The sequence below is a fragment of the Nannobrachium achirus genome (genome assembly GCF_963921795.1).
Source record: "Nannobrachium achirus genome assembly, chromosome: 4".
Taxonomy (NCBI): Eukaryota; Metazoa; Chordata; class Actinopteri; order Myctophiformes; family Myctophidae; genus Nannobrachium; species Nannobrachium achirus.
Window position 1 is genome coordinate 39,982,067 of NC_137813.1, and position 19,015 is coordinate 40,001,081.

Below are 19,015 nucleotides of genomic sequence, written 5' to 3' on the forward strand. Positions count from 1 at the left end.
TTGTGGAAATTAAAGATCCAAGATGGACTTACTGTTGCTGGCCCGATGATGGTGACTCCCTTCTCATCTGCAGCTTTGATGATCTTCCTGGTGTGAGCTTCAGGGATGCCCTCAGCAATGATGGCAATGGTGTGAATCTGTTGTATTATAATAATAATGTATTATTTAAAAAGTTGCACCACTATGCGCCTCCTGTGCATGGCGTTAGCATCTACGCCTTAGAAGTTATCATTACTTGTGCCAGCAGAGCGTGCAAATACTGCGTTCAGTGCTGTCTGTTACCGGCCGACAGTAGAAAGGCAGGGCCTTTAGCCAATGAGGGAGCAGCATTCTGTCATCACATAACCACAGACAGCTGAGCCACATACCCAGCACCAATCGCAGTACTTGCAAGCTCTGCTAGCGCACAAGTAGGCCATACATGGCCACGAGTGCCACCTGGACAGAGTGCAGTTCTAGTTGTCACCTGTGGATACTGAAGGGTTTCCATGGTGCTATCGAAGGCAGATCTCAAGGAGGCGAAGCTGATGAGCACATCGACATCCGGGTGTTTCTTCATGGCGTCTTCCATGTTCTTATAGACGGGTATCAGGATCTCCTTATGGCCCCAGTAGAACTTCTGCTTGTGGTCTCCACTGAAACACACATACAGGAGAGTGTCATGTGTGAAGTCTAGGGGTGGGCGATATGGTGATAATTATCGTTGAGACGATACAATGTCTCCACGATACACCTTTTCAGAGGTATCGTATATATCGTGATAAAATTTAGGGAGCCTTGTCAAAAATCCTGTTTAATCGTTAATACAGAGATTCATTGCAGAAATCAATTTAAACCTGCATTTTGGTCTAAATCAGTAGTTCTCAAACTTTAAAATGTCTAAGTCTCCACTTAACTCTGACAGTATACAAATGAAACCAAATGGACCCGTAAGTGTCCATTTGGTTTCATTTGTATACTGTCAGAGTTACATACCGGTTCTTGTAAAGTTCAATTTAGACCTCCCAAAAGGAACCCAGAGAGTCTAGTTTTTGTCAAGTAACTTGAAAAATAACCATAAAAACCAACATGAAAAAGAATCGTGATAAAATAGTGTATCGTGATACAGCTTGAGAAAATATTGTGATATTGTATTTTTCCATATCGCCCACCCCTAGTGAAGCCCCTTCACACACAGAAGCAGGACAGGTGACACCGACATGACACTTACGTGAATGGGTAGACCATGGCTGCAACCGATGGCTGTTCTCTGGAGCAGACATAATCAAAGTCCATCATGCCCTGCACCGCCCTCGTCTGCATGCCCCACACGATAGTCTTGGTGTGCTTGCTGAACAGAGCGGTTCCCTTGGCTACAAGGACAAAACGGATGTTACAGATGGAAAGTTAAGTGTGGGCCACAAATGTGATGGGCTGGACAGCACACGCACACACACACACACGTTAGATTTTAATGCATGCATATGGGTGGTTGAGTTTAACATTTAAGATAACCTCAGCATGTTAATTAAGTTCCATGTATTAGATTCTAATATGCTCATGGTGTGGCATGTCATTATAGTGCACAAGAATGGGATATAGATTTTAGTAACTCGTTATATAGTATCGTAATGCATAGTGATTCATCTCTAAATTTCAAGTTTACTTGTATCACTTTAATCAGGGTGCCAAATATGTCAACACTCCCACATTTCATATTTTAGTTAAACTGTATACATCCAGTAATACATTTAAATCGACCTATCGATAGATAACAGCTCTTAATATTGTTTTATGATTATCGATTACAAAAGCCTTCTTTTGAAAATCACACTGTTATGTCATTTTCAACCACCCGTATACAATACAGATCTTAAAGGAAACATTTGTGAAGATTCATGGGACCCAAGTTAAAAGTGAAAGGGCCACACATCAATGAAACAGACACTGTAAGCAGGTAGTACGTTGTACACGTGACACATGGCAAGAACTGGATACCAAAAAAAATAGGAGCTCAGTCAGACCACTTCTGTATGTTTGTCATACATAAAGCTTATCTACAGCCCCTTTTCCACTACAGGTCCATATAACCAACTCAGAACTCAAGTTTAGTACTACCTCAAGAGCAGGACCTAAAATAAGTTCCCAGAACCTTGTCTGAAACCAGGCAGTACGCTATGGAAACAAAACCAGAACCAAAGGAATAGGTTTGGGTTCTGGAAAGTTCTGGTTCCACCTTGTAATGGAAAGGGGGCTTGAGGGCATCTAGCAGAGAGAGCGAGTAAAGGACAGGAGCCCTGCGATGATAAACCTATTGGGAATGGCCTACCTCCTGACCTGGCTGAGGAGACCTGGCACTCTGATACACAACCACAATAACAAAAAGTACAAAACAAATATATCAGTTTGATACGAACACACGCGTGAAAAACATGTAATTTTGTTTGCAAATCAGATAAATTAGTAACTAAAGTGCTGTAGGTACACTGGGAGAGACTGTTAAGTCTCTCAGTTGTCCAAGAGGGGGCACTGTGCCACCAATTCATAAGCCTGACTTGTATAATTACAAGGCCAACGCATCCCTTGTGTAAGAAATGAATACACCCAAGACTCAGCTTTCAGAATGTATTGATTTCATAGCCCTGAGAAGCATATTGCATGTCTGTATGGAGGGTGGACTGGATCTGCACAGCAAAATCTTCAGTGTTAAAAACAGTTGTGATCTTGTAGATCTGACATTTTTGATGAAGACGTTTGGTGTACAGGGTTAAAAAGTGGTGGAAGTACAGTTGCCATTCAGGTAAGGATTTTGCAGTGTGTGGTTTTCTCACCAAGAGCAACACCAGTCTTGACTTTCTTGGCAGGTGACCCTTCTACTTTAGTAGTGTTCTCAGAGAAGGATGCGGTCCTGCTGGATGCTGGGGTCTGGAACACAAACAAGAGAGAAGATGATCAACAACGCGCAGCACCGGAGAGTTTTTCAAGTAGAACTCAGTCAGTGTATAATGAGGTCCTATTTGACCCATTTAGGTCTAGAATTATTGAATGTTTTAACCAGTGAAAAATAGCAGATATACAAGCTCACAGCGCGGCACCGAGTGCCGCACTGCGAGCTTGTAGATCTGCTATTTTTGAAAAAGTCGTGTGTGCAAATATTTGAATATATGTATTTTTAAAGCGAACGTTTGTAACTCAAATTTTGCTTCCGGGTGGTCCCTGGAACTAAATATTTTGACATGGGGGTCCGTGGCCAAATAAATATCATTTTAGGGGTCCTTCACATGAAAAGGTTTGAGAACCACTGACATAGTAGTCTCTCAAGAACAGACTAACTGAGCTCCAGTAAAGTGAAAAGGACCTTTTCTTTGACGATGGCTGGCCAGATTGCTGACATAGAAACATAGGGTTTTTCAAAAAATCTTAGAAGGATTCAAAAGACACTTATAGAATCGGGTCAAAATTCTAATTTTCACGATTTTTCAAAAATAGCAGATCTACAAGCATGCAGCGCGGCACTCGGTGCCGCGCTGTGAGCTTGTATATCTGCTATTTTTCAATAGTTAAAGCATAAAATAATGATACACAAAATGTGTACCCGTTCTAAATGGGTTGAGCTTGGCATACACATAGAAGGGTAGCCATAGAAGTGCAGGCCAAGTTCTGGACATTTTCTGAATGTATTTATTGCATTTTTACTTTTTTTATTGCAACTGTTAATAAAGCATAATAATAATAATATAATAATCTTAAATGTTTTACTGTTAGGGTGTTTTACTTTTATATGTGCTGACGACACATTTTGCCCCAGAGATGATCAAATGACTATTACTGTCTATTGCTACATTTGAGTCATGTACTGTATGTATGTGTTCAATTACTCCTGCATGTCAAAAATGATTAAATAGCAAAAAGGAAAATAAAACAGGAGTAAAATCCCCTTGAGATTAAAAAAAAAAAAAAAGTATTTTCGAAAGGATCAAAGCTGTACACGTAATCACGCACTTACAAATGCTTCTCTGAAAGCCTATACATTTCACATTTTTTAATGGAAGCCTCAAGGCCATAGCAGTCCATTCTGCCCAGACAGCCCATTCTACCAGAGCATTACACAACAATCTCTTAAATACAAATACACAACTTCACTAGAAGGCCTGCTTCACAAACACAAGACAGTAAGAAACGAACCAAGAGGTTACAATTTGGACTGGGCAATATATTGATATTCTAGTGATATTGTGATATGAGACTAGATTTTCGTATGGAATTTTAGATGGGAGTATTATCGTGATATGGCATAAGTGTATGGCATAAGTTCCTGATTTAATCCCCATAGCCTTATTTTATACTGTTCTTTGCGCTGTGAGCTTGTAGATCTTTGTTCTTAACCAATTAAGACCTGAGGCCGATTCTACAAATGCCTTCTAAATCAGTAGTTCTAAAAACTTTTTCGTAATTCTAAATTATTCAAGCAGATGTACAAGCTCGCAGCGCGGCATCAAGTGACACACTGTGAGCTTGTATATGTGATATTTTTGAATAGCCAACACTAAAATCTAAAATTACACAGATGCTTTCCCGGCTTTAATGGTTTTCTTTTATTTTTTTAAATAAATAAAAAGTCAAAGGAAACCGAGATTGTCCTTATAACACAATATTATCGTCATAATATTGGTATAGAGGTATATGGTAAAAGACAATAATGGTGCCATATTGCCCAGCCCTATCACTACATTGCACTAATGGTGATGTTTAACGTGTAGACTGGTTACATAACGAGTGGTTGTGATGCATCATGACAGCCTGTCGGCCAACAAGCCACCCCATACCGATGAACTCCCACTGGAGTTGAGGAGGAAGTTGGCAGTGTGAGAGGCCACAGGACGCTCATGGGGGATTGGACGGTGACCTAGTGCCATGCCGACGATGGCGGTCATGTGGGTTTCTGTGCCGAAGACGTGAATGGGAATCCCAGTGGTCTTGCCTATTGAGAACACACAAACATTGGGTTTTATGCGCGACAAAATGAGCAGACGTGCATTTGATGAAAATAAAGACGGGCGTGAATGAACAACAGCGTATGCTGAGCGCACATACCCACTTCTCCCATGACCCTAAGACCCTCCTGGTAATTGGGACCACCACGGCGAACAAAAATGGTGACCTCGTGCTCTTTTAGAGGCCCCTGGTAGTCTCTGATGGCTCTAACAATCCCCTACAAAAGAAAAGAAAATGACAACAAATGACAATCTGAACCACGATAAGATGTAGTATTACTCTGCAAATAACATCATCTCAGTGTCTACCTTAAATGTAGCTGCGACGTTTGTGAAGTTTGCAATGCTTCCTCCAATGATCAGAACCTTTCCTGTAGGCAAGGAATTGATTTCTCAATGAATGGACTACAAATTAAATCAACTTTCTTTCTAGAAAAGGGGCATGAAACCATAGGCTGTTACATAAAAACAAAACCGTATAAACAATAATAAGTAACAAGAATGAAAAACAAAGCAGTGCAATGCATACACACACACATACAGATGTTTTTGTGTATAAACAAGGCAATTGAAAATAAATGACAAACTGGATGACTGAAAGTTAGTGCTTGATTCAGGCTAAATTGATGTGAAAAGGTGTGTTTTGAGTTTACGCTTGAATAAGTTGACAGAGCTAGACTCTCGGATATGGGAATGATTCCAGAGACGAGGGACTTGATAGGAGAAGGCTCTGCCATCATCGTTATTTATTTTTGGGAGACCGACAGCGTTTGATCATAGAGGTCTAGTATACACCTAAATCTAACACAACCATTATTCATTTGATTATCGGCAGCTGCATTGCTTACATCACGGTACTATAAGGGGACTGACTCATCAAACCAGGTGTTTCACCCAGGTGGGTGTGGTTTAGCAGTATTTAGCAGTTACCACTACTGATCACGGCAGGTGATGATAACGTTAGCTAGCATAACATTTGAATGTATTGAAATATATTCTTTCACTAATCCAGGGCTCTAAATTAACTTGTTCTTGGTAGCTCTGGTTAGTTAAGGGCACCAACAAAAATGACACGAAGCATACACGAACATGATCTGATTGCAAACGGATAGGGTTGGAAATCCTTTGGTACACAGTGTATAGCGCTTGAGGCATGATACACCACTCTTTATGGCACAGAACACGTTACAAACTCCTGCTGTAGTTTGTAACGTGTGGAAAACCCAACTACAACATCAGCCTATGGTTTCATCCCGCTTTAAGTGAGCATAGGACTCAAACCTCATCTCTTACCTTCACGGTGTTTCTCTCGGGTCATCAGAGACAGGATGGTCTTGGCATAGTCATAGGTCTGTTGTTCGCTGGGTGCTCCTGAATATTCCCCATAATTGGCCAGCTCATCGACTCCACCCAGGTCACAGATGGTGTCACTAGGACAAAGGGTATTTATTACATTTTAAGATTATAAAGTATTTGGGCGTTCCACCTGACACTATGGAGGTCTTTGCACACTGCTGCGTTCTTTCGGCCGAACATCAGGGCACATCAGTTTGCACACTGCCGCCCGTTTCACATTTATTTCCGGACCAGGGTTGATATTTTCCGATTTTAACAACTGTCACCACAGGGTCCCTTGCTCTCTCTCCCTCTTCTCCCTCGCTTTTGCAGATTTCGGATTTCCAAAACGCAGCAGTTCGCAACCAGCTTAAAGCCCTTTGCACACAGGCGCGTTTATCCGTACGGATAAAACGGACAATTTCACTTTTTAAAAAGAAAACAATGATTCTCTACGACGTCATGCACACCGGATCCGAATTGTCCGTGCGACGAGTGGCTGCGGCCATGCGTCTTTTTCTCGATCGAACCCAGTTCGATTCGTGCGTCTTGTCGCATGCGGTAAAAAACTCATCACTCCTTTTATGACTCCTTTTGGGATCCGCAGCGCCGATTCCGCACAGCATTGCACACCAAATCCAATGCGTTTTATTCATGCAGCAAACGAAAAAAACGCAAATGTCCTGTGTGCAAAGGGCTTTAGACTAGTGCCCTTTTCAGTTCTTTTTCAAATTATGAAAAAAACAAAACATGAATAAACAACAATTTTACTGGTACTCAAGGGGAATAATTAGTCACAGCTCGTGAAACTGCATCTTACGCTTTGCGTCCTTTGACAGACCGGCTGGCACAGGAGACATCACTCCTGAATGCCTCCTGACTCTTGCTACAACAGCATCATTAGAGAATCCAATTTAGCTGGCAGACCAACAAATAGAGTCGAGCACGGCTGCTGTACCATCAATCTCACTACTGCGTAAGTGGCGTACTTTCCCCCAATGCTAAATTAAATTACACATAACATGATCGAGATTAAATCGGAAAAGGCAGGGGACAATTTACAAGGACCATACGAACGACATAAATAGATTATATTGTTTGTAAACTGTTTATTTATGAAGGCCAAGGGTCTTCAACAGGGGGTCCGGGACCCCTAGGGGGTCCTCAGAGTTACTAAAGGGGGTCCTCCCTTTGTGTAATAGAAGCTGTTCTACAAGTTGTGAGCTTGTAGATCGGCTATTTTCAGCAAAGAGGTTTGGTGTAGAGAGTGAAAGGTCAAGTTAATTAAGTATTGACGCTTCAAGTGGTTAAAATGATCTGAAAACACAAATTGACATGAATCCAAAATACACTGATGACTGTGCCGTCAGTCAAACGATGAAACTATATGGTATCTATGGGTTGTGGGGGTCCCCGTTTCATCTCCCTCTCTTTACTAAGGGGTCCTTGGCCTGAAAACATTGAAGCCCCCTGATGTAGGCTTTCTTCATGAGTCAAGCACACATCTGTGACTGTGACCAGTTAGTTACCTGTAAACCACAGATGCGCCTCCTCCCGCCACCATGGTCCAGATCCTGCCACGGGGGTTGAGCAGGGTTAGTTTAAGACTAGCACCGCTCTTAGCATCCAGGTCAGCGATGTAGGCCTCCTGTAACAGCCAAGGGGACGGTCAGTCAGTCAGAGGTTAGAGGACTCTTGAGGTTTTCTAATTGTGGTTGCAATCAGGGCAGACAATGTACAAGCTCCACTTCATTTATTGATAAGTGGCCACACTCTAAAAGAGTCTGACATTTCAGAAGGGAACCTGTGTGACAATACAAAATATGGGATTGAAGATACAATATTATGGTTTAACACCGTTAGGATTAACCCATTATAACCTGGAATTATGTTATACTTTAGCTATTGTAAAATAGCAGATATACAAGCTCACAGTGCGGCACCGAGTGACACGCTGTGAGCTTGTAGATCTGCTATTTTTGAAAAGTCGTGAAATTATTGTTAAATCTTTGAATATATATTTTCAAAGCAAACTTTTGTAACTCAAATCTCTGCTTCTGGGGGTCCCTGGAACAACACATTTTGAGATGGGGGTCTGCGGCCAAATACCTATAATCTTGGGGTTCCTTGACATGAAAAGTTTTTCAAAAACCAGACATTTATAGAATCGGGTCAAAAATATTCAAAGATTTCATGATTTTTCAAAAATAGCAGATCTACAAGCTCACTACTGAGCTTGTAGATTTTTTAATAGTTAAAGCATAAAATAATGTTTAAAGTAATAATGCCTAATAATGCGTTCCAGCTCCGATGCCCATTGCTACTGGTGTGTGACAACCAGGGCCACAGCTGGGGACCTGAGAGTAAACACAGCCAATCAAAGGCCCCTGCTGTCCCTCATCTCCACCGCAGAGTCACAACAACCCAATTAGACGAGCCCGTCTGGTGCTCAGACAATCTGTTGAAAACCAGCTCTTACTGGAACAACATACCTGCACACATAAACCTGACATGCAAGCCTAAAACCTAACAGCCAAGGAATCAAATAATTCATTCATTCAAATGTATTTATTCTTTAACTTGCAATTAGTAATTAAACACATTTGCAGTGATAACTAAAATGATAAGGAAATCCAACACAGTAAAATCAGTCTTTATCCATTTTTTAACTCAAAGAGAGTACACATGTGGTTAGATTTGTACACTCTCAAGTTAAATAAATAAAAAGTTAAAACAACACTCAGGATTTTACTGTGAAGCTAGAATTCAGCTCGCTTAAAATGTTAAAGTGTCCCCAAGAAAAGGACACAAGCCAGTATTTAGTATCCAGCGAGACAACCTTTAGTGGAGGAGGGTACGCCTGCACATGTACCCAGACAGTATGAGTCATAAGGGCTGATTAACAGCGCTGCCATTAGCTTTCTCCTTAAGCAATTCCGTGCGGGGGCGGCAGGGACACAAACCACAGAGTAATAAAACAGTCCCAACTGGATTACAGACTGTGAATTCAACCAACCACAGAAATGACAAGAAACAAGTATTTACAATTACAACACCCTCTCTGGATTATCAAATCAATGCAAAAAAATAAGCTAGAATACATTTTTTTGGCTTGTTGTGCAATCCGCTTTTCTGCCCTACTTGTGAGCTCCTTTGAACAATAAACTTGAAAAATAAACACTCAATGCTGCTGGACTTAAATCTGATGCATTTCTACAGTAGTGATCAGCCACAGTATTCTTACCTCAGGATAGGCCTCTCTGCCGAAGGGGGGAGGGAACTCCACATCTCCCCACTTAGCTTTGCAGATGTAGTCAGCCGTAGCGTCAATCTTGGCTGCCATGTCGAGCACATACACGCCAGCCTGGGTAACCACTGACAGCGGAGAGAGATGGGTGTAATATCAGAGATGGTTTATTGACATGTTTTAAGGCCTAGCTGAGCCACATCCACCCACTGATATTTACTTGGGTTCAGGTCTGAGCTAATCAGATGGCTGGTCTCTGTTTGGGCAAGCATCCACTGCATCCATTCCTCACCATCACTAACCACTTAAACTCTAAATACTTTGTTGACCCCCAGGGGTCTATACTTGGTCCCCTCCCCTTTCCCTCTCTCAAAAAATAGTAGATCTGTAAGCTCACAAAACGTTGCACTGGGTTCATGTGGTTAAAGCAAGATAGATTCATCTTTTTGTATTTTATCGCAGTATTTGGACCCCTTTGCTGTCATTAAAACACATTGAGTGCCATGACCCCGTTAAGACGTCTTAACCAGGTTAACCAGGTTACAGGTAATCAGGTGCTGCAGCGGCCGCTAGGGAGCGAACAAAATGACATATCCCATGATGCATCGGAAGCCGTTGCTGCCCGACTTCCACTTCCTCATTCACATCCATTCTATCTTGGTGTGGTAAAAATGTATTTTTCTCCTTTTTCCCCCCACATTGCTTGTTAGGTCAAGACGACCCCATTTTCTATGGACTATAGCTGACTCATGGATACTCGCGGTTGTATTTTTTCTTCTCCGCGTGAAAGAAGACACAGGGATGTGGTGTAGGGGAGAGGGGGGGGGGGGGGGGGGGGACATCAAAGCAAGGAGAGGCAGTCTGAGCAATCCCTGCCACCTCCACATATGAGCAGCTGCCAGTGGGCATACTGGTGCCCAATTACTCCATCATAAACACGCACTGCCATCATCAAACAGCGGGGGGATGAATTATTGAATCTTTTTCTCCCCCAGTATTGTAGGAACCAACTTGAACTCCTCGATTTGGCACCAAGATTATTATTTCCTTTTGATGTTCGCCTTCTAATGTAATCTCAGAATCTTCATGACAAATTCATGGTCCTATTTTTAAATAAGAGTATGATGAACCATTAAGGAGGACAGAATCAGTTTGGTTGTAAGAATAGTAGAGGAGAGTCAGGAGAGGAAGAAACCTACCCAGTGGGTTAATTTCCAAGTATGTGAAGAACAGGTCTTCATAAAGGTTGAAGAGACCCACAATGAAGTTGGCCAGTATCCTGAAACAAGCACAAAAAGCACACAAACAATTTATACAAATCACACTTCTGGAGAAACAGAGAGACAGATAGTTTGTCACGTCCAATAAGCGGCAAGCGCTTATTAAATCTAGAGAATTTATATTTTCTTTCACAAGAAATAACACAAAGGAACGCATAGCTCTGTTAGTGAGTTGCCAACTACAAATGCCTATAACTGGAAGATCATTAAATAGTGAGTCACACACTCTAGTCTTGTTGTGGCACCGTTTCAACTGCATCATGTCTTTATCAGTCTGATAAACCCCAACATAAAAACATACGTACACCAATACAAATATCTAAAACAGTGTGTCAAGCTACAAGAACATATTAAACCCTGTTCAGACGGGCAGCCCAAATCCAATTTGTGCCCCATCCAGATTGGACTGGAGTCACATTGTTTTTATGCAGTCTGAACAGCAAGAAAACATGTGGAAACTGATTTTTGCAATCATATTCCTTGGCCTGGTTCAGAGTCAGATTTGAAACATATTCCTTAGTCTTGTTCAGAGTCAGACTGCATGAAACCAATCCAACAGCTAACAGGATAGGAAATCAGATTAGGGCCGTCAGTCTGATACAAAAGACACCTAACCTTGTAGTAGCAGAACCTTGGATGCTGTGTTGCTCCTTACAGCCAATTGGCTATTTGTCCAGTGGGCAACAGGGTACTTTATCATTATGACGCTATAGGAAAAGCCACAGCAGCCATCGTTTGGGTAGCATGAATATACCCAGTAAATCCCATACCGTAAACAAAGCTATTTTAAAGAGTTAGATTGATGCAACAACATTGCCATTAGGCGTACTCATTCTAAAACAACTGCTGCCATGGTCCATCATTAAAATAGAGACAGGGAGTGCGGGGCAGAAGAAGCAGTCCAACAGCAGCTACTAACGAGCACCGGCAAATTAACTTCAGTGAGCAGTTTGCTCCAGAGAAGGAAAAATCAAATTAGCTCCATCCTCTGCCACCTGTCAAAACAGAGCAGCAACGAATGAGGTTTGTGAGAGGTGGGGGCGGTGGAGGGGGCAGTGGAGGGGGGGCGGATGTGGGGGCGGAGGCGATGTTTGGCTCTTCCCTCCTGCCTGTCAGTTGTGCAGGCAGCTTGGTGCCTTTGTGACCATCCTGTCAGTCCTTCGTCAGTTCTGAGCCTGCCCTGTGGGGAAGAATCGTGACCCAGCCCGGTGACTCAGCTCCTCATGTCAGGGTCTGACGGCTGGGTGGGTGGGTGGGTGGGGTAACGGGACCACACTCACTTCTGATCCAAACAGGGTGAGAGGAAGGTGAGGGGGGGGGGGGCTGCGGTGAGTAGGGGTTGGCATTTGGAGTTTATGCAGAGCAATCTCCCCCAATGTCAGCCAAGACAGTGACACCAGCCAGAACCTGGCTTTAACAAGCGCTTCTGGGAAGATGGAGGAGGAGGTGTGTGTGTGTGTGTGTGTGTGTGTGTGTGTGTGTGTGTGTGTGTGTGTGTGTGTGTGTGTGTGTGTGTGTGTGTGTGTGTGTGTGTGTGTGTGTGTGTGTGTGGGGGGGGGGGGGTGGTGGGGGGTAGACGATGGACGATATGGACGTGCTCTAAGGAATGGGGGATGGGGGTGATCGAAGAAAAGCGAAGCCGAGGGAGTTTGTCATTTGTCTAATGGAATCCCTCCGCCCTTCTCCTCCCCAGCCTCCACCTTCACTGCATTACGTTAGAGTGCTCTCTCTCTCTGCCACTTGAATTGTTGTGCTTCTAGTATTTTCCAGCATATTGGCAGCAAGCCCCCAAACATAAAGCATCATGCCTGCCCAGCCCTGTCTAGCCTTTATAAATAGAATTCTACGTGGATAGAATTGATATTAGAAGTATGCCCATAGTTACATTGGCATGAAAGTGAAAGCTTATAAAGCTAATTAATTAATCCATTGCAATACATCATGTCAATACATCTTAAAGACAAATCATAATTGCCTCGCAATGTACGTAAGTCACTCCAAAAAAAATGTCATATTGTAAATGTGCACAGATACAGGTTGTTCCTTCAGTTAAACCAAGATAAAACAACAGATTTAGTGGTTGTCAGGTTTACAGGTGAAATCTGAATGGTCGATTGAATTGAGTTTGTTAATGTAACTGTTTCCTTATTGGAACACATGAGCTACACCCAACTCAGGATAGGAGCTATAGTATTTCATAGTATTACAATGTATTCGATGTGTTTTGCCCAACAGTATGTTGCAGTGCTATTGGTTTTCAATTATTATTATCACCATGCTGTGTGCGAGCGCTATGGACATGATTTTCAAAGCCTTCCTCGGCTCAAAAGGCGTTCTGTGTGGACAAGGCCCCTAACCCAATCTATGATATGTGATTACAATCTCCTGTTCGCCACCAAGACGTCTGCAATCGAACGCTATGATGAATGAATACATTGTAGAGTTTTGTTTGGGGATTTTGCATGAGCTGCAGTATTCTTTGAGATGGGGAATTGTGCACAGTGAATAGCTTCATGTGATCAGAGAAAGTTACTATAGAAAGAAAAATAAGGGCGGCATGTCCACATGAAAACTAAAATGTTTGGAAAGGACATTTGATCCTCCTGATTGTGTGACAACCTCATTTACAACCTGACGTTGAATCATTACAACCACGAGAAATCCATGTTTAGATGGTTTCAGTTAAGCTACGATATTTGTACCAATAATAGTCGTCCCAGGAATCCGGAGAAAAGGTTCTGATTCCGCGGAGAACAATCCTGATTCTGCGGAATTCTGCAAAGAACAATTCTTGATTCCGCGGACATTAAAAACAACCTAAACCACACAAAAAAAATTATGTAGTCATAATAATCAAGTAAAACCCTTTATGAAATAGCTACAATTAATTGTAATTAGTGGTTGGATCGAATATTCGAATAATATTTTTTTAGAATAAAAATCGAATATAATTTTCTTTAATTAGCGAGTAGCTATGCCCCTCCCAAAAAGCTGTTGTCCAATGCTAGCTTAGAATAACTTCCTGCTTGCCAAGGTTTGCCTTTGCAACCACAGACATAAAAAGGTAGACGCCTCTTCTGGCTCTCTGGTACCCGTCTCGCCTTGGTGGGCCTTTTTGATTGACAGGCTTGGAATTCTTCGTAACAGACACGGAAGGTCGTAGGCAAATCAGAGGCAGGTGGGGGCGGGTCTTTTCCTACGCAGCTAGCTCTAGTCCCGGAAAAGACGCGTTGTGATTGGCCAGTAGTTTTTTGAGTGGCAGCCTGCGCTCGACACTTCCTCTTATGAGCCCACCAAGGCGAGACGGGTCGCTCCAATCAACTGCAGCGGGTGGACGAAGTATCTAGCTTTTTATATCTGTGTTTGCAACAGCCTTGGCAAGCTGCTGGTTGCTAAGCTAGCATTGGACAAAAGCTTTTTCGGGAGGGGCATAGCTACTGGCTAATTGTAATTGTTTTTAATAATTACTTTCTGTTGCAAAGACTATATTGTCATCCAAACCATGCCCATAGGAACTACATTTTAGAGGATACCTAGTATGGGTGTAATATGTATTCATTAGTATTGTCATTGCCAGGACCATAGAGGAACTATAGGTCAGGACACAGTTTCTGTCAAGAATGTGGGACCATCCAGCGTCCCAGTCAAACTACTCCCCCAGGCAGGGCCCTGTGAAGCAAAGTCCTGTGAGGTGTCTACTGGCCAGACCATCTACAAATTGTTTTATAACTAGAGGTTCGCGGGCCTTCGGCCCGCTCACATCTAGTTAAAAAAAGAAAAAAAAAAGGAATTGGGGCGGAACTATTGTGCCGCAGCGCACGTTTCCGGTCGGACATATTTGACCGCCGGACGCACTTCTGGTTTGGAAGTCCGTGTGGCACGTGATCAGTCCTAGCCAATTGGAGTGCTGCATTTGGTCTGTTGGTGACAAATACCGCTGGCTGCAGTTCTAAAATGTAATATAAGATAGTAAAATAACTACTCCCGCCCCTCTGCCGGCACTTGCGACTGTTATTCCGCGAACGGCAGAAAAATCTGCGAATGGACGCGAATTCCGCGGGTGTCAGAGAAATCCGTGATAATTTCCGCGATCACGGATTCCTGTAGGGACTGCAATAACACAGATAACAGGACATTTGAGCAGTGTGCAGCTCAATGGTTGATAGGTTCAAACGGTGCGGGCATCACTCTGTGTGCGAGCGCTAAGGACATGATTTTCAAAGCCTTCCTCAGCTCAAAAGGCGTTCTGTGTGGACAAGGCCCCTAAACCCCCTCTCTCATGCAACTCACGCTTTCTTGTCATTGGGGACATGGGTGAGGAGGTTTGTGATGACAGAGTCCTCGCTGATCTTGTCATCTACCCCGACTAGCAGCTTCTGAGCCTTGGAATCCACATCGCCGACATCCACCCCTCCCTCATGGTGAAACAGGAGGTAGTCACCCTCCCGGGCTGCATATACACACATGTAGAACTCCTCCTCCTGAAGGATGGAGATGCAAACAACAGAACACATATAACAATCAATGTGTATTTGAACAGGACAAGGCAGGATACATGATATGTTTTGATAAGATAAGAAGTTATTTTAGCTAAACAATGGATTAGCTGTACCTGGAGATGTCCAATGTGTGCCTTACCTGCTTGTGGGCAACAAAGGGTTCAATGAGGAAGTTCTTTAGGATTCCCTTTGCTTTTCCCACCTGAGGATCACACAAAACACAATTTCATCAGAAGCCGGACATCAAACGTTTGATGAGAAAGGGTCATCGAATAATTGATTAGTTGAAAGACAGAAAATTAATCTCATTACATTTTGGTCAAGAAATAATTATATGAAAATGTGAAAACGTATTGCATTGCGACCGTCAGGTCGCAGTTACTATCAAAATCTTCACTGGCTGTTAGTCCATGCCAAGCACACACTCCCATTGGCTGCCAAACCACAACCTCCACCCCTCATTTCTCACATGGCCCTCTTCTAGCACCACCATGAGGCCAATTCTTGCAAAACACATTTTTCGACACTGCTCCTAGCCTCCTACAGATTTTGCCCTAAAATCTCGCAAAGCGGTACACAGTATGTCTAGAGTCATGTCATCAACATGGATCTGTCCCATTTAGCGCCACCATCAGGCCGATTTTTTCAAACACACTTTGACACTGCTGACCTGACGGTCGCTTATCTCCCAATTAGGGAGTCTTACTGGTGATATATATTTCAGTCACTCTGTTGATGCGTTCTCACACAGAGCAACTTGGAGGTATAAGTGACTAAGAGTGACAGTAAACTATGGTTCAAGACCTAGATTAGACACAAACTGATATACATTCGGCCATGGACCCTCATTTCAAATGAGTATATAGACCCTGATATAATATGAAAAATATGTTTTGCTTATTGAAACATATCGTTGTCTCCACCAGGCTGAAAAGGCATGACAAACAATAATTTTTACTATTATAACTATTGTTATAATTCTAAATGGCATAGCTACAGGATAAATATATTTGTATATTTGTAACAACATATTGTCGTCTCTGCCGGGGTGAAAGGCATGGCCAAGACAGTTTTTGCTTTTTTTTACTATTGTATTGTGTTTCTTTTTATACTTTTTTTGCATTATTTGTGAATTTTGCACAGCCACTAAATGTAATGCAATGCTTTGAAACGGAGAATTGCCTCAATACATCTAATTGCAATGTCATCAACCTCTGGATCAAACTTGTTCGCCATGAGGTGATGCTGTTGAAATATCCACTGGAGGTCACCAGCCCCATATACACACACTCCTCTTCTAACCGTGGAAGTGCGTGCAGGGTACGCATAGCCTTTCATTACATCACCAGCATGGTAAACCCAATTCACCAGGCGAGCAATGGCATTCATGTCAGACAGGTGGAACTTGCTATGGGCAGGCACTGACCCAGGCACAGAGCTCATCCTGTTCAGAGTGGCCCACAGATGTTCATCCGTGGAATTTGTGTCCTTGCACCACTCCATGAAATGCTGAATCTCTCTGTCTTCCAGAACGTGCTTTACAAAGTCTTTAGTGACCACAAAGTAAGCGTTCCCTGAGAACATGGGATTGATTGGTGGGGTCTTCCTGATTCTCGTGTTGGTGACAGAGTTGTCATGCTCAGTATCGGTAACTTTGTATTGGTACTGCCAGCGGCCCTTCTTAAAATCTGACACGTCCTCAGACTCTATACTGTTCTTTCCATTGAGCAGCTTCAGCGCCTGAACCATTTCTGCATTGGTCTTGATGGGTAGGTCTGCGCCGCAAGTGTTGAGAAGATACTTCCACTGGACAGGAGACTGCATCAGATCTTTCATGCAGTTTAGATCAGCTTGCACTCTAGACCAGGACGCGTATGTAACTCTTTCTAGTTTGCTGGCTATAAACACATTAGAGAAACAGGAAACGATTGCCCTCACAGCTTCCTGAAATCCCTCCGACGACTTGTTGTCCATATGTACGCAATACACATTCTGAGGGTGGTACACGGCACGTAGCAGTCTCTCAAACATCTCCACATCTGCATGAATGACCATGGAGTAGGCAATGGGAAAGTCCCTCTCCTCTCCACTGAGCGGCACCGTGATAAACCCTCTGTTTTCTATGTAAGCATCACAGTCCTTTGCCATGCTAAGGTAGAAATCATTTGACAGCCTCTCCCTCGATCACAGGAGTCGAGCAATCTCATCATTCTTGTTCACCATGTCTCCCTGGATGATGGCTGAGCACACTGGCCGGTCCTCAAGTATTATTTTGGTATTCTTTGGCCAGTCATTGAGGGCAACTCAGAGGCAGAATCTATCGGATGGTACTTGTTGGTCTTGCAGCAGGTGGGAGAAGATCTGTAGTTTATAGACAGGTAGTAAAGAAACCAGCCGAGCCCTAGTAAAGTACTAAGTTCCAGCGATTTTTAATAAACCACTGCCATGGAAAGGGTTTAAGGTACATCTTAGGGTACATCTTTTCTTTGGCCTCGTAGTTTGGTTTTCATTCTACAGGTATGAAGAGCTAGGCTAGGGCTGTGCGCTGAAGATAGCGGAAAAATATGTTTTCCCGTTAATAGGCTAGAAGGCCTAAGGTTCCAGGGATCTTAAATGAGGTTGTGGAGGTATCTATTCTCAGCTTGACTCACAAACACAGGGCCAAGTGAACTGCCACTATACGTTGCTTAGATCCCATTGCTTCTGATGTCACTATATCCACATGCGTCCTTTTATGGAGCTTCCACAGTACCTACACCGATACATGGTGTATATGACATCCGATCGAACTGTGAGATTGTGACCAAATAAAGAGTAAGATTGTCCCTAGCAATCCAATTTCAAAATGAAGTCAAGCAGGATAAAGAACGCGTCACCATGTATTGCCACAGGCAAGGCCCTGGCCTGCACACAGCCTGCTCCTTTGGAGTGGCTGTCACAATGCCCGTGTTAAATGCCACAAGGCACGAAGGAACCAGGAACTGCCAGCACACAGCCAGCCACAGAGAAGAAAGGAAGGGAGAGGAGAGGTTTGCCAGTTCCAAGAGAACAAAAATAAAACTGAGCTGATGAAGGGAGAGTAGGCTTGTCAGAATTACATAACATAATCGTCTGATTGTAATTATTTTTAACCAATCACAGTTATTTGTCATGATCATTAAGTGTTTCCATCTATCTGTATAAAATCAGATGGATGAAATGACTATTCGCCCATTGTTGTCCACGCTCTTTTAAACACATTCAAGATCACCTATTTTGTATTTTTGCTGTTACTGTTTTGGCCATAGTATGTTATTTATTTTGATTGGTACCAGTCATCGTCAGTCATTTCTTTGTACTGGGCAGATGTAATCCTATTATTTAAACACACCATCTTTGTTTACAAAGCCTAAAAGGCTAACTGAAATTTATTTTTTATTCATATGTTCCCAGTGTTCAATGGCAAAAACACAGTTAGTCATTAATCACAGTTATTTCTATGACGATTAATCGTCAATTGAAATGTAAAGATAATGACTATGGGAGAGAAGAAGGACAATCTGATTAAAACCCATATGGGTACAGGTCAATGAGCTATTATTTCCCGACAACCTTCCTAGTCTGTCACACTAAGAAAGAGGAGAGGATAAATGGCATTTAACATAATGTGTAAATAAAACCCATTTGATATAAAACTAGGAG

The 19,015-nt window shown here is 42.7% G+C and overlaps 2 protein-coding genes across 2 annotated transcripts in view; both read right to left on the reverse strand.

Annotated features, from left to right (window-relative positions):
* Positions 1-19,015, reverse strand: part of aclya (ATP citrate lyase a) — a 35,156-nt gene that overhangs the window by 6,728 nt on the left and 9,413 nt on the right. The window contains exons 4-16 of the mRNA XM_080723875.1: positions 15,474-15,536; positions 15,126-15,316; positions 10,755-10,834; positions 9,553-9,683; positions 7,838-7,956; positions 6,267-6,403; positions 5,283-5,344; positions 5,074-5,191; positions 4,806-4,960; positions 2,811-2,904; positions 1,211-1,352; positions 467-635; positions 33-137 (exon numbers count right to left, since the gene is read on the reverse strand). Of these exons, the coding sequence (XP_080580001.1) occupies positions 33-137; positions 467-635; positions 1,211-1,352; positions 2,811-2,904; positions 4,806-4,960; positions 5,074-5,191; positions 5,283-5,344; positions 6,267-6,403; positions 7,838-7,956; positions 9,553-9,683; positions 10,755-10,834; positions 15,126-15,316; positions 15,474-15,536 (1,566 nt within the window). The remainder of the gene's footprint in view (positions 1-32; positions 138-466; positions 636-1,210; positions 1,353-2,810; positions 2,905-4,805; positions 4,961-5,073; positions 5,192-5,282; positions 5,345-6,266; positions 6,404-7,837; positions 7,957-9,552; positions 9,684-10,754; positions 10,835-15,125; positions 15,317-15,473; positions 15,537-19,015) is intronic.
* Positions 16,481-18,601, reverse strand: LOC308284107 (beta-1,3-galactosyl-O-glycosyl-glycoprotein beta-1,6-N-acetylglucosaminyltransferase 3-like; the record flags this gene model as incomplete). The annotated part of the gene is made up of 1 exon (XM_080724644.1): positions 16,481-18,601. The coding sequence occupies exon 1, from the start codon at positions 17,480-17,482 to the stop codon at positions 16,481-16,483; it is 1,002 nt and encodes a 333-aa protein (XP_080580770.1). The 5' UTR covers positions 17,483-18,601.